The sequence below is a fragment of the Siniperca chuatsi genome, linkage group LG16 (genome assembly GCF_020085105.1).
Source record: "Siniperca chuatsi isolate FFG_IHB_CAS linkage group LG16, ASM2008510v1, whole genome shotgun sequence".
In the NCBI taxonomy this organism is placed as follows: domain Eukaryota; kingdom Metazoa; phylum Chordata; class Actinopteri; order Centrarchiformes; family Sinipercidae; genus Siniperca; species Siniperca chuatsi.
Window position 1 is genome coordinate 15,858,095 of NC_058057.1, and position 13,508 is coordinate 15,871,602.

Consider the following 13,508-nt stretch of genomic DNA (forward strand, 5'->3'; position numbering starts at 1 on the left):
CTTAACCTTTCTTCACTTTCATCACCCTGGCCATTCATTATTCCATCTCTCCATTGCTGTCATCCTCTTGTCAAGTCCACAGGTTCCAGCAGGTGTGTCTATTGTTGTGCAACAGTGCTATTCTAAGACGCTGTTACAGCACCCTAAATGTTTTTTCACCTCCCTCTGTGTAGTTCCTCTATTGACCCATCAGGCATAGGCAAAGCTGAGATAAAAGCGGAAAGGATATGAATACTATGGTGGATTCCTGTTGAGAAGCATCAGTAGGGTGATTTGTTTCCTCCTCCTCCACAGATCCAGATTAATGGACAGTTATTTATGACTCACTAAAAAAAGATCTGTTACTTTCTTTAAAGAATTCATGTGTAAATAAAGTGTTATCCCCTGAAATCAAATGTTTTATACAAGTATTGTAATTATGTAATTATTTAATTATGATCACCTTTACACCTTCTAACCTGGCAGTAAATTGATTTAGTTCAGATTTTTTAAAATGCAGTTTTACATTTAAAATTATTTGGAGGTTTATGTAACCTCCAGGATCATATTTTATGTTTTTTATCATTTTGCCAAAGCATGAACATCTGTAATTAACAAAATGCTCTCCATGGTACTCATCTTATATGTAGCTGACACGCTATTCTCCAGGCTATTCTACATTTCACATCCATGTCTGCTAGTTTGACACTTCAAGAAGGAAATAGACACTGGGGGATCCCCTGCTTTACTCACTTGACATGTCATGACAAAACACAAACATGCTAAACCACATATTTAAGCCCTCTTCAGTGATGCTCTCAGCCTCTTGGTCACCCCTAGTTGGTACGTCTTTGGTTTCAAGTTGGGTGCTTGGACTCCGGTATACCTGCTTGCAGGTCTCGTATAGTCTTAATTTACATTAACCCTCAGTTGAGGACCATTGATGACACTTGCTGAGTTCTGTTCTGAATTGATCTCAAGGCTTCCTCGATCTACCAGAGCTTCTGTTGTGGCTTTGATACAACCAATAATCAATGATGTGCATTTGTAATGCAGCCATGTGTCTGAGCAGCCTCTCACTGGGGCCTCAGCTGCTGTTGAACTAGTTGACTGAGTGGATGACCTGACAAGCATGCAGTTGATAATCCACTCTTAAGATGATGAGACATGCTTTAGAGTCTAGTTTCCACGAACATATTAGTAATTCTGCTGTAAGCGCCCATCTCTGCCATCCTCGTGTTGTCTCCATAAACAGTCCTTTTAATGACTCGCTCTCTCCAGCAGATTTTCAGATCAGAAAAAGATCTTGTTGGTTGGATTAAAACATTTTTCTAGTCCTCGGTAGCCTAGGAGCCAGACGAATCTGCCAAGCTCATGTTTCATTTGCTCTGGTAGATACGTCTGACCCCCTCCCATTCAGGCAGATTTCCACCCGTCCTGGATCTGGTCGGGCCAATCACAACCGTTTATCTAATGTGGGGCGGGTTTGATACGATGACTGACAGAGGAGCGTCACCAGTCCAGATTTGAAAAGTCACACGTTTAGCTGCTCTAATTAGTTGTTGGTCTGGACATGCGTCCAGTCTCCAGCGCAACACACCAGGCTCACAAAACTCTGATCAAACTGTCAAACTAGGCACTGCTGATCAAATATGAATCAAGATTCTGTTACTGCCGCCTCAAATGTTTTCAGAAACACATTTTAGTGTACTGTTTAGCTGTAATTTGAGAAAGTTTGTGACCAGGCCGCCATTTTTTTCCTGCTTGAAAATAGACCAAGCACCGCCACAATTTGCATGTGTCACTCAGCTGTATGGCACACGTTTCATTGCTAGGATTAGTTGTAGGTCTATCCAATTGCGTCCGGAGGCATTTTGGTCTGTGCCCGACTGAGAGATTACAGACTAATGCCAGGATTCCACCAGGCACGGTTTTATTCCGTCCTGGAACAAGTGGCTTCATACCCCACCGGGAGCGTTTCAGAAGCAGAGCGGTTAGCCTGCCCGATGTTGTTGACTTGTTGGTTTCATCCTTTTTCCTTGACTTTTGTGCTTCTACCGTGGGTAATTAGGCTACGTAGTTAAATGGTTTCTATTTTTGTCTGTTTTAGTTGTGTTTTTTGTTGATTTACAACCTGGAGTCTGCACAGAGTGTTTTATTTTGAAAATTGACTGGATTGTCTATGCTGTTTCTGTGTCTGACTTCCTGCCGGGTTCATCTGCTCTGTATTCACTGCGGAGTGCCGCTTCTGGGGTGCATCGCAGCTGTGCCTGGTGGAATCCCGGAATAATACACATATGCGAATTAGTCTGCCGCTGACATTTAATTTTCACATCAGGGAAAAATAAGACGGCGTAGTCCCTCATTCATCCAGGAGTGTTCTATCGTAGAAAAGGTTTCAGTCATAGTCATCTGGACACTGTTTTCAGAATCAAGACGTTTCGGCTCCCATCCGGAAGTCATTCTCAATTGTGAAAATGGTCTGAGAACGCAGAAATGTAAGCTAATCTGTGTTGCTTAGGCCCTACCCTCAGGGAGGAGTCTTCCTGAGTGTCTGCTGTTTACCCTGCCTAAGGGGAATGGGATTTTCTTTAGTTTTTCAGCTACTGAAACTTTTTTCTACGATCAGGGAAAAATGGTTACTAATGGTTAGCCTGGAACCATTAGTAACCATTTTTCCCTGATGTGAAAATTAAACGTCATGGCGTGTTTTTCTACCACCACGTGCTTTGTCTAAAATGTGTTCCTCAAAACACGCATTATTTAAACGCACTTCTGTCCCTCTGTCTTTTCCCTCTTCTTCTTTGTCCCTCCCTCTCAGAGAGCCAGTGTCCCGCTTCCCGGAGGACAGCATCTATGCCGTTTCTCTTCCACAGGTCGACAGAGACAGCCATGATGAGTTTGAGAGCCATGTGATGACCGGTCAGGGCCAGGTGAGGGAACTGTGCAGGGAGGACATGTTGATGTACAGGGAGTACGTCAGGAACAGATACATGTAAGACACGGACAAACAGGAACTGGATCTATGTTACCAATATGCAAATACATATGATCAGATCCAATTCAGGACAAACTCCCATCTTCAAGACTTGACATGACTTTAAGATTTTTGTTTGTAGCTACAGGACAGAGCAAGAGATGTTTTCTTGCATTTCTAAATCCATTTAGCTTCATCTACCCACCTCTTGGATTGTTTTATTTTTTCCTGCTGGGAGTAGACTGTCCATAATGAAGATAATGGTGCATGAACAAACCATATGTCCTGTATTTGGACTGAACTTCATTGGTGTTTTCTTTTTAATCAAAGTCATTTGTGGGTTTTAATAGCTTCAAATATTATCCAGTTATGTCAGTTTTTTATTAATTCAGTGCCTTAACAGGCTACCTATATGGTGCTTTTTATTTGTTCTTTGTTTATTTTCCATTGATTCAATTTTAATTGCAACTCTTTTAAGAAAGTTTACTTAACTATATGTACATTCCAAACATGTAAAATTATGTAAATTGTTTTGACTCTTAATTATTTTGAATCTTTAATGTTGGTACCATTAATATGATAACCGATTACTAAAGATGACAATGACAGATTCTTTAAGTTCCACCTCAGATGTGCTTTAAGTTTTGATTTTCTTTTTTATTCCTTCTGTTAAACTAGTTTCATTTGAGCCTTTAAAATCTGTTTAAAAAAGCCATGACAGAGATATACGTTGTTGTTTTTTATTTCATTGCTCAAAAACTATTTCAAACAATGGTCTTACATAATGTAAGGCATATATGTACTGTAAATGTATATCCAGGTAGTTTGACCTTTTTTTCTTTTCTTTTAAGGTCAGTCGCTTTTTGTCATCATATTTTGAACATTGCATTATGCCATTAGATTAAACCTGAATTTTGTGTCTGCAGACATCCCCGATACCTTGACCTTGTGGGTTTTATCAATTCTTAGTTTACAAAACTGCACTCTAATTTTGTTTTATTTAAATGCATTTCTTTTTTGTCAGCTTGTTGTGTACAGTAGTTCTAAATTAAACATTTATTTTTTATCATGAAATGACAGATTTGATTGCTGTTGCCTGGAAGCAGTTTTCTACACTGTAATTTATTTCTTCTTTGCTCCTCTCTTCTGTGCTCTGTTGTTCTCCACTGTTTTGAATATTCTCCACTGTTTTGAATATTGTTTCTTTCATGCGGCCTCTGTCTGTAATCTCTCCCACTCTACTCTGCTGTCTTTCTCCCATTATGCACCCTATTCACTGTTGTTCTGTCTATCACACTTTCTCTTTTCTCTCGCCTCTCACTCATGTTTGTAGTACTCAGCTTTCAACCACAGGTGTCAGAAAATGTGAAATGTGATGAAGACTGCCTTTTTCCTGTAATGTACATACACGTTCAGTCAGTGTACTGATTGACCACTGGTCTCTGCATCTGTGCCTCGTGAGCTTGAGGATGGGGAGGGGGCAGAGGAGTGGTGCTTCAGCATGTGATGTGTTGGAGAACAGCAGGGGAATTAAAGAAAAATAACTGCTCCACTGTAAGTAAAACCAAATTAACTCAAGAGAGGATGGAGAGGAAGGAATGTGTTTCGTCCGTCTTCCATATTTTAAAATCCTGTTTAGTGCCAATTGTTAAGTGCTTGGAGATGTTAAGAGTACACTACAGATATCCAGAATACAATCCAGTAATAACACATCTCACCTAAAGTGAAGAGAGCCTCTCACATCTCAATGTGCTCCAGTCCCCATTTTTTTCCCTTGGAAGCCTCTCAGCTGACGACATTTCTACATTGTTGGTTGTTAGCTTGAATAAGCCCACTAGAGCGGAATATGGATCAAGTCAAGCTGCTTTGCTTTTGATCTTACCCAGCATGCTTTCATCGGTTTCTTTTGATTCCTGATAATGTCTCATTTTTGTTTGCTAAAAAAAATTAAGTAGTGTAAATAGTGGTAAATAATGTAAGTAAGTATTCTAGCATACCATTGTGGACAAAAACCTTATATCTCCAGCTGTCATGCTGTGACTTCAGTTTCACGTGCTCCACAGTGAGTTGAGAAGCTTCTACATTGTTTTCTAACAATAAATTAAACTCATCAGCAATCTATAGGTCTCATTCAAGGCTAGTTTTCTCGAGTCACAAGATTTTCACATCACAAGAGCAATAAACTAGTCTCTGACGTATGGTCCATGGTATGGTCTGAGTACCCTCAGGGGAACAGATCAGTAGTTTAAAGTTTGCAGTTTTTCTAGTTCCTGAAAGTTAACACAATGCATGCAGCGTATATAAGGATGACAGTGTTTTCATTTATCTCCACCATATTGGTGTCCCATCACCCTCACATTATACAGGTTTATAACTCGCCACCAAAGCATGTCTAATAATACAATTCTGCTCAGATATGGTTCCAAAGGGGAGAAAAAAAAAACTTTATTTACAAAAATAGTCTAATGCCATTTTTTGGTTGTTTTTTTTTTTTTTTTTGCCAATGAAACTGGCTGCATTGGGGTCATTTTTTTAACAAATAAGGTTCACAAAGCTGTTGCTGTGATTTTAGAAATAGAGTCCACATTCCCCCAGCGCAATCCCAAACGCATTAGAAATGTTTGACTGGACATCAAAAACCTTTTTTTCTTTACCTTATCTTTATTAATTTAACTTTCTTAATCTTTTTATTGTTACGAAGGATTTTCCCTAATAACAATAAAAAAAATGTTAATGTTTCTTAATCTTTGGGTCCTGACCCGTTATGGGTGGGTTCTGACATAATATCCTAACACGTATATATCTGTAATTATTTCAGTTAGTAATATTTGTTCAAAAATGTAAACAATGGTTTGTTACATTTTGTGATATCAGATGATTTACTTTGATACTGGTATGCGTATTTTCATGAATGTGTCTGCCTCTATTGATTGTAGTCCAATATAGATATTATGGTTATAACGGATTCATGAGCTGTCATGAGTAAAATTTTGGGCCCCAAGATAAACATTTTTAGAACCCCTGTTTTAACTGTTATAGTTATAATTATATTTTCTGTAAATTTTTTCTCCCTACATGAAGGTCTAAATGCTGTTTGAAGAAGTATCCACTCTGCCTGGATTATAAAAATTACTAAATACCTTTATTTTATTTTGATTTAACTTCTTTTTTCCCCTAAAACTGTCACATTTAAAGGTACTGACTCTAGAATCGGCCTTAAAAACTCAATCTGTGTAACATGCAACTATAATTGTTCAACATAAACCCCTCCAACAGGTTGTTAAAATCTCCAAATTCCCCCAAACTGTACAGTAATGCAGTGTTCTTAATGGTAGCTGCTTGGAGACATAAACCAAAAACAAAATCACTTTAATACAATTGTAGCTATGATTTTTAAGCTCTATACCCTGTGTAATATCCATAGTGGCTAAGAATCAATAAATCAGCAAGTTTTTAGCAGATGTAATTATCATAAAATCGAGGTCATGGTGGCATCTGCAGTGAGGCAGGTACAGTACAGTGGGCCAGACACATTTATCAGATAATGGGAATTCTTTTTGTGACTCCTTTTGTGAGCAATCCACTTATTTTGTTTTCCTGGCGCAATAGTGTGTGTAAAGTGTGTAAGTGTCCCTAGGTGAAGACAGTTGTAAGAAGTATATGTTTGGGGGTAAATTGAGGTGTTACGTCTTTACAGTAAATGTGTCCCTGCGATGTGTCCGTTCAGCTGTCACAGACACATTTCCTCTCCATTTTCTACCAACGCCTTCCCTCCTACCTCCACTTGTCTCCTACCACCCAATGTTTTATTATTTTTCTACTTAACCTCCTCTAAAATCTTAAAATATCTCCTATAATTAACTATCTTCCATAATTAGAATTTTCTTTGTCTCTGGTGCTTCTTGCCTTTTCTCTGTCTAATTAGAGACATGCTCAGTTTGTCCTGAGTAAATATCTCCATAAGGGTATTAAGGTAAAGGGTATGTTTGGGTTGTATTCTCATTTTCAAGAGCATGTGTGCACTCTTGAAAATTAGTGCACTGCTGTCTGTGTTTGCAGGCAGGGGGGCTGTAGGCAGTAGGGTTTGTCTCCTTAAAGGGGCTGTTTTGAAGGGAAAAGAGGTCTTTTATATAAGGCCCTGTTTTTCTCATGTTTTTATGTTCCTAATGGCAGGTGTCTCATTACACTGAAACCTCTCAGCACACATGGGTATGGATGAATAAATGCATCTGGTCACTGATATTTTTGGGGCAGCTTGTTCTTGGTAGTACTGAATGTTTGTGTGTGGCGCCAGTGGTGCAGTTCTTCTATTTTGGTGAAAATTCAATTTGTTTCGTTTAGTCCATCATAGAAAACAATCAGAAATGATTTAAAGATGTATTTCGGTTCTGTGTGTGGTTGGGTATCTGCCTAGGTCTTTGACATGAGTCACTAGGCACTTCATGTGACCGCTTAGCTTATGAATGAAGACAACCCCCTCTCCATCCCTCAGTCCACTGACAAAAGGTGGCCAAACAGTTGTTGCCTGGAAACCAAAAACTGGTTACCATATTGCTATGCTGCTTTGAATCTCCCCCTACATCCCACTGTCTCTCAACATGTCATCCATTGTTATATGACATTTCATTGGTACAAGAATTTTGGTAACCATAAATGTTACATTCTATGAAAATTCATTAATGTAGCTCTATTAAGCATTTTTGGTAAAGGTGAGTTCATCTAACAAAGTAAACTGAGAAAAAAAGAACTGAACATTCAAAATATTTCAAACAGAGGAAAAGGACTGATGCTATAGCCAAAGATATAAAGAGTAACATCAGCACTATCAGTACCTGTTGGTTATAACAAGATGTTTGTCCCTAGATGAACATGTAGCTGACCTACTGAATGAATCACGTGTGTCAGCCTAGTGTGTACTGAGTCGTGGTGTGTGTCTGAGATACTGTAACTTGTTGCAGGTATGCAGAACTCACAATGCATAGAAACTGATCAAACTGAGCAACAGGACCTGTTTCTGCAGACAATTTGCTTTGGAAATACATGCAAACAGTGCTGTACATGGTACTGAGCTGAGGTGGTTAATCTACCATCCCCAGAGTTAGATCTCAGGTTTTTGCATAGTCTATAGGATTGTTAAGCTAACCTTCTACCAGAGTGACTTAGCTTGTTAGCCAGTCTTTTGGTCCAGACCATCTGTTATGCCCACATGAGCTCCCTCTATGTGTTTACAATGGCTCAAATTATTTCTCTCTGTCTCCTCTCTTACTGTTACTCACTCTCACTTTCCTTCGTGGCCACGCAACAAAAAATAGACATTTTGATTCGTTAAACACAGGTATTTATGGTTGCCTACTATTTGGGCGAGTTATGATATTAGTGCCTGTCTGCTTTTTGTCTAAGATCTGTATCAGTATTAGACGCAAATTAACAGTCACTACAACATTTGGTGTATCAAGAGCTCAACTGATAATATTCTGCCCTAACTATGGGTGTAAGTGCACAACTATGCACTGAGCTAAGCTAGCACTTCTAGGACAGGAAATGGCCTCTGAAATTTTTCTAGAAGCAACTGTGAAACTGTGAAAACAGTAATGGAAAAAAAAACACAGCAATTATAGTGGTTACAAATCAGAAAAAGATGCAATACAATAAACTAAATTTAGACTAAAGGTACTGTAACACAAATTAATACAGATAATACAACAACAGTAAAATTGGATTCACAAAAGCATACTAAATGTCAAATTAGTTACATTGTTCCTCTTTAACAGAATATGCAGAGAAGAAATTATGAAAATCAATCTACAGTAGCCCAACAGTAAATTCACAGTGACCTCCTAGTTGTTGCCTCAGCAACACATTCAGACGGCTCACATAGTGGCTAACATGGTTAACACTAAACTGATCACACTAAACTAATCATAGAACAAGACTAGTCAGCGTTAGGGTCAGAAGACTAAGATCAAGACTAGTCTAGTTCACCTGAAAAATTCTGCATTAACCAGATTAAGAGTCTACGGCCAAGCTAGCGGCTCTGTGAGACCAAAGGCACAGCGGCGCTTTGAGCTAAATGGTAATGTCAGCAATGCTGACAATGACGTAAACCTAACTGTTAAGCATATATTTATGTTCCCCATCATAGTTTAGCGTCTTAGCATGCTAACTAACATTTGCTAATTCGCACTAAATGAAAAGTACAACTGAGGCTGATGGGAATGCAGGAATTTGATCATAAAGAACAGTATGAATTAATTTCTGTACAAACTTTTAACGCAATCCATCTAATATTTGTCGAGATAATTCAGTGTGGAACAAAGTGGTGGACAGACCGACCAACACTGACTTGGAGCCCTGCTGCTAGCTTGGCTAAAAACTAATTTAACATCTCAAATTATACTTAGAGTAGCAATAATTAATGGAACACCTATAGATAATGGTTCAATACCTGCGTTGGAGAGAAGATAAAGCATGCTTGTCAATATTTACTTGGTCACAGATGTGACAAAAGACATGATGTTACAATGTCAGTTAAACTCCAATTGCCAGTAGGGGTTGCTATAGCAACAGAATGTTCAACTGAAACCAACTGCTGGCGGCAGAGATAGTATATAATGATATTTGAAGGTCGGTATTGGCTCTGATTTATTTCTGCCAATAACCATTACCACCCACAGATAAACACCATGTTTAAGCACTTGAAAATGTTTCTCCTGGGTGTAAGGGAAAAAGCAGCATGAAACAGCATGTGGACAATCATGGGACACTAAAACTCTCCACTGAAGCCACACTCTTGAAACTGGGTGAAATACATTTTTGTTAATTTACAAAACACATCGATGAATTGAAACTCAGGTTTGTGAACATTTATGATGCTAATACCTATTTGAATGCTATTATTAGCAGATTTTTTTAAAATTACATTTTGTATTGAAGCTGATGGCCGGCATGTTATCCACTCAAACTTTAAAGGTGAAATTAGCAGGTGGTAAAAACAAGTTGACTCGCCCCAGCTATTCAGTGTGAAACTATGGGATACACTAGGCTTTCAAGGTATTAATCTAGCATAGATGAGGGGATGACAAAACCGAATTTATAGTAAATGGGCTTGTTTTCCCACTTTATCCCCCAATCTTCATGATGCTTGTACCTGGGACCGTGTGTGTTGGCTTTTGCATCAGTTCTTCAACAGTTTGCCCGAGGTCAAAATTCATCACGCGTTTCAGGAGAGAGGTTTGCTGGGTTGGTAGAGGTAAGAGGAGCGTGCAAGAAGCTGCAGTTTCATTTATAATATGCAGAAATATGCAGGAGCCCTGATATGAGAGAGAGAGAGAGAGAGAGAGAGAGAGACTCTGCTGTGACGTCAGTCGGGTTTAAAACTCTCCTCGCGTGTCTCTGGTCTGTCCCCGCTCCTCCTCCTCCTCACATTCACCTTCCTCACCGAGCTGAACACCAGCCAATGCTTCACACCACCCCTGCCCTGGGTGTCTGTCCCCTGCGTGGGAAGCACAACAAAATCAAGGGCTTCACTTGAGAGGGTCCAAAGGAGCGACAAAAAGGGGACAATCGTTGCATTATTTATTTTTTTATTTTTTTGGTACACTCTCCCATCGGACGAGGTGCTCTGACTTCAGCGAAAATCTCAGCTCATACCGTTTTGTCACGGAGGTAGGTATTCAAAACATTATAGAAATCGTATTCCAGTATGATAATTACTATTTGAGTCGGTTGCAAATGTTTAATTTTACGTCGAATTTTCTCTCCAAAATAGCAGAGTGATAGCTCCTTGGAATAATAGCATACTGTAGTAATCCTATGATATAATTTAGAGGAATACAGCAAGACATATTAAAGAGTATATATATAGAGTATGTTTTTTATTCCTTAGTGAACAAAAAATACTAATAATTATTAAGCACCACAATCACACTAAGTCTAAACGTATTAAAACTAATGTGCAGAAGAAGTTAGACTAGGAAACTGATGATATGAATGTTTTGTTTTCTGTGGACAGTTGCTGTGATTTCAGCACCACGGACAGCTCCGGTGCCTTTTGCTGCTGCTGTCTATTACAATAACTTTTAAAGGTTGAAATCCACCCTAAAACTGAATTTAAACTGTGCCATGCCGGTAGTTTTGGACGGTAAAGTCAACATCTAACAGGCAGCTGTCTGTTTAAGCTCAAAATCGGAGCATTAAAAGTTGAATTCAAAGGTGTCTGAGTTTTGTCTGAGATATTCCATCTAAATGAGTTTTAGTTTCGTGTGTGAAATACAAGTAGAATATGGAGTTGTTTCAGTATTTACTCAATGTGGCGCTGCCCTAAATTTGTAGTTGAATCCATCACCCATCTACAGTCTTTCTCTGCTGTGCAACTCAAATTCACACATTAAAAGTGAGCGGAACAGTAGATACTACAGAAATTACAAAAATCTGTTTTAGGGTGGATTATCCTTGTAACTTTTGCATGACTCTTGCAACAGTTTGTCTACAAACGACTGCTTCATTCTCATATGAATTTTTGCATTGGGCTCTTGTGTATTTCAGTAAGTAGACTCATTGTAGCAGGTGAGTTTAAGCTTCACTTGTAGCCAACAGCAAGCAAACACCCTGCTCGTGTGTCACTGAGCAAGACACTGAAACCTTACCAACTGCACTGGAGTCTAATGAGAAGAGAATTTGCCTTCACATTGTCATTAACAAACCAATCTTGTGCTGCTGCCTACAGGACAGAAGGACGACCGCGTGGAGATATGAATGAGTCGCTGGTGGTGAACGACTCCTCTGCGACCCCCGTGGCCGGAGAAGCCCTGCCATGGATGGAGGCTGACTCTCCAGAGCACAACAGCAGTCTGGAGTTCTCCACCGCCCCGTTAGAATTCCCCATCAACCCGTGGGACATTATGCTCTGTATGTCAGGCACTGTCATCGCCTGTGAAAACGCCATAGTAGTAGCAATCATCTTCTACACGCCGACACTACGGACTCCCATGTTTGCGCTGATTGGGAGCCTGGCCACAGCGGACCTGCTGGCCGGCATGGGATTAATCCTGAACTTTGTGTTTCAGTATGTGATCTCCTCTGAGACTATCAGCCTTATCACTGTAGGCTTCCTGGTGGCGTCCTTCACTGCGTCCATCAGCAGCCTTTTGGCCATAACAGTGGACCGTTACTTCTCCCTCTACAACGCTCTGACGTACTTCTCAGAGAAGACGCTTCAGTACGTGCACCTGATGTTACTCGGGACCTGGGGGGTGTCTCTGTTCCTGGGCTTGCTGCCGGTGCTCGGCTGGAACTGCCTGGACGAGCCGGCCTCCTGCAGCATCGTTCGCCCTTTGACCCGGAGCAACGTCACGCTCCTGGCCACCTCCTTCTTCGCCATCTTCGTGCTCATGCTGACCCTCTACTTTAAGATTTGTAAGATCGTGTGCCACCACGCCCACCAAATCGCCCTCCAGCAGCACTTTTTTGCCACCTCGCATTACGTGGCCACTAAGAAGGGGGTCTCCACTTTGGCCATCATCTTGGGGACATTTGGCGCAAGCTGGCTGCCCTTCGCCATCTACTGCCTGGTAGGCGAGCGAGACTATCCATCAGTGTACACCTATGCTACACTGCTGCCAGCCACCTACAACTCCATGATCAACCCCATCATCTACGCCTACAGAAACGCAGAGATCCAGCGCTCCATCTATATGCTTCTCTGTGGCTGCTTTCAGGCCAACAAGGCCTACAGGTCCAGGTCACCAAGTGAAGTCTAAAAAGGTGCAAGGGCTCTTTTTTTTGTGTGTGCAAGAAAAGAGAGAGCAAAAAGACTAACCATCCTGTGACCGTTGACAATCTGCTTACAATTGACATTGAATGCTTTACAAACACAAAGCGGGTGTGATGCTAGAAACGTGTTTCTCATGCATACTGTATCTGCACTTTACTATGTCTCAACACAAGTTAGGATGAGATTATGGACATGCTGTGAACAAGAAACTAATGTGAAAAAGACAAAACAAACCTGTGAATGTACTTAAATGAGAAAAGGAATGGAAAATCTTGCACTTTAGTCCGTGTTTTTTGAAATGCCAAAGCAGTATTGTAAAGCCCTTATTGTGTTTAAACGTTTGAACCTGTGAGTACCGTGTGCCATTTTTCTATTTTGTATGGTATTGTCTTTGATGTACATTTTCTACACGAGGAATAAAATCCAGCTGTGGCTCCATCTCGTGTCTTTACTGTAGTACATTTCTCTGAAGGAGTCAGGAGGAGTTGCAGTTACACCTGACTTGTTTTTGTTTTTTACATCCTCTCCACCTCATTCCAGCCTCTTCTGCCGGGGTGCAGGTGGGTCTGTTTGAAGAGACTAATGGCACATTGAGAAAGCAAGTACTTTGCCACAGAAAATAGCTTCAATTTACACCTAGACACAATTGAATCCTGTATGTGTGTGAAAGAGAAAGAGAGAGTGTGAATAAGACAGACAGATATAGAGAGATACCACACACGTGTGAAAACATGTGCCATGTGGTCAAGTGTGATTAGCAGTTTTGATTACCTCCCCCTC

At 40.2% G+C, this 13,508-nt stretch overlaps 2 protein-coding genes across 3 annotated transcripts in view; both read left to right on the plus strand.

Moving 5' to 3' along the window:
- The window catches only part of fig4a (FIG4 phosphoinositide 5-phosphatase a), a 58,775-nt gene extending 51,577 nt beyond the window's left edge, over positions 1-7,198 (plus strand). For both annotated transcript variants that reach the window (XM_044170336.1, XM_044170337.1), the window contains exon 24: positions 2,801-7,198. In XM_044170336.1, the coding sequence (XP_044026271.1) occupies positions 2,801-2,978 (178 nt within the window). In that variant the 3' untranslated portion in view covers positions 2,979-7,198. The remainder of the gene's footprint in view (positions 1-2,800) is intronic.
- Positions 7,199-10,327: 3,129 nt separating this feature from the next.
- LOC122862943 (G-protein coupled receptor 6) lies at positions 10,328-13,166 on the plus strand. Its single transcript, XM_044168848.1, has 2 exons — positions 10,328-10,621; positions 11,682-13,166. Exon 2 carries the CDS (start codon positions 11,707-11,709, stop codon positions 12,712-12,714), a length of 1,008 nt encoding a protein of 335 aa, XP_044024783.1. The 5' UTR covers positions 10,328-10,621; positions 11,682-11,706; the 3' UTR covers positions 12,715-13,166.
- The last annotated feature ends 342 nt before the right edge of the window (positions 13,167-13,508 follow it).

Excerpts from the sequence above, each read along its gene's own strand:
- LOC122862943 (XM_044168848.1), top strand. The coding sequence starts at position 11,707 with ATGAATGAGTCGCTGGTGGTGAACGACTCCTCTGCGACCCCCGTGGCC.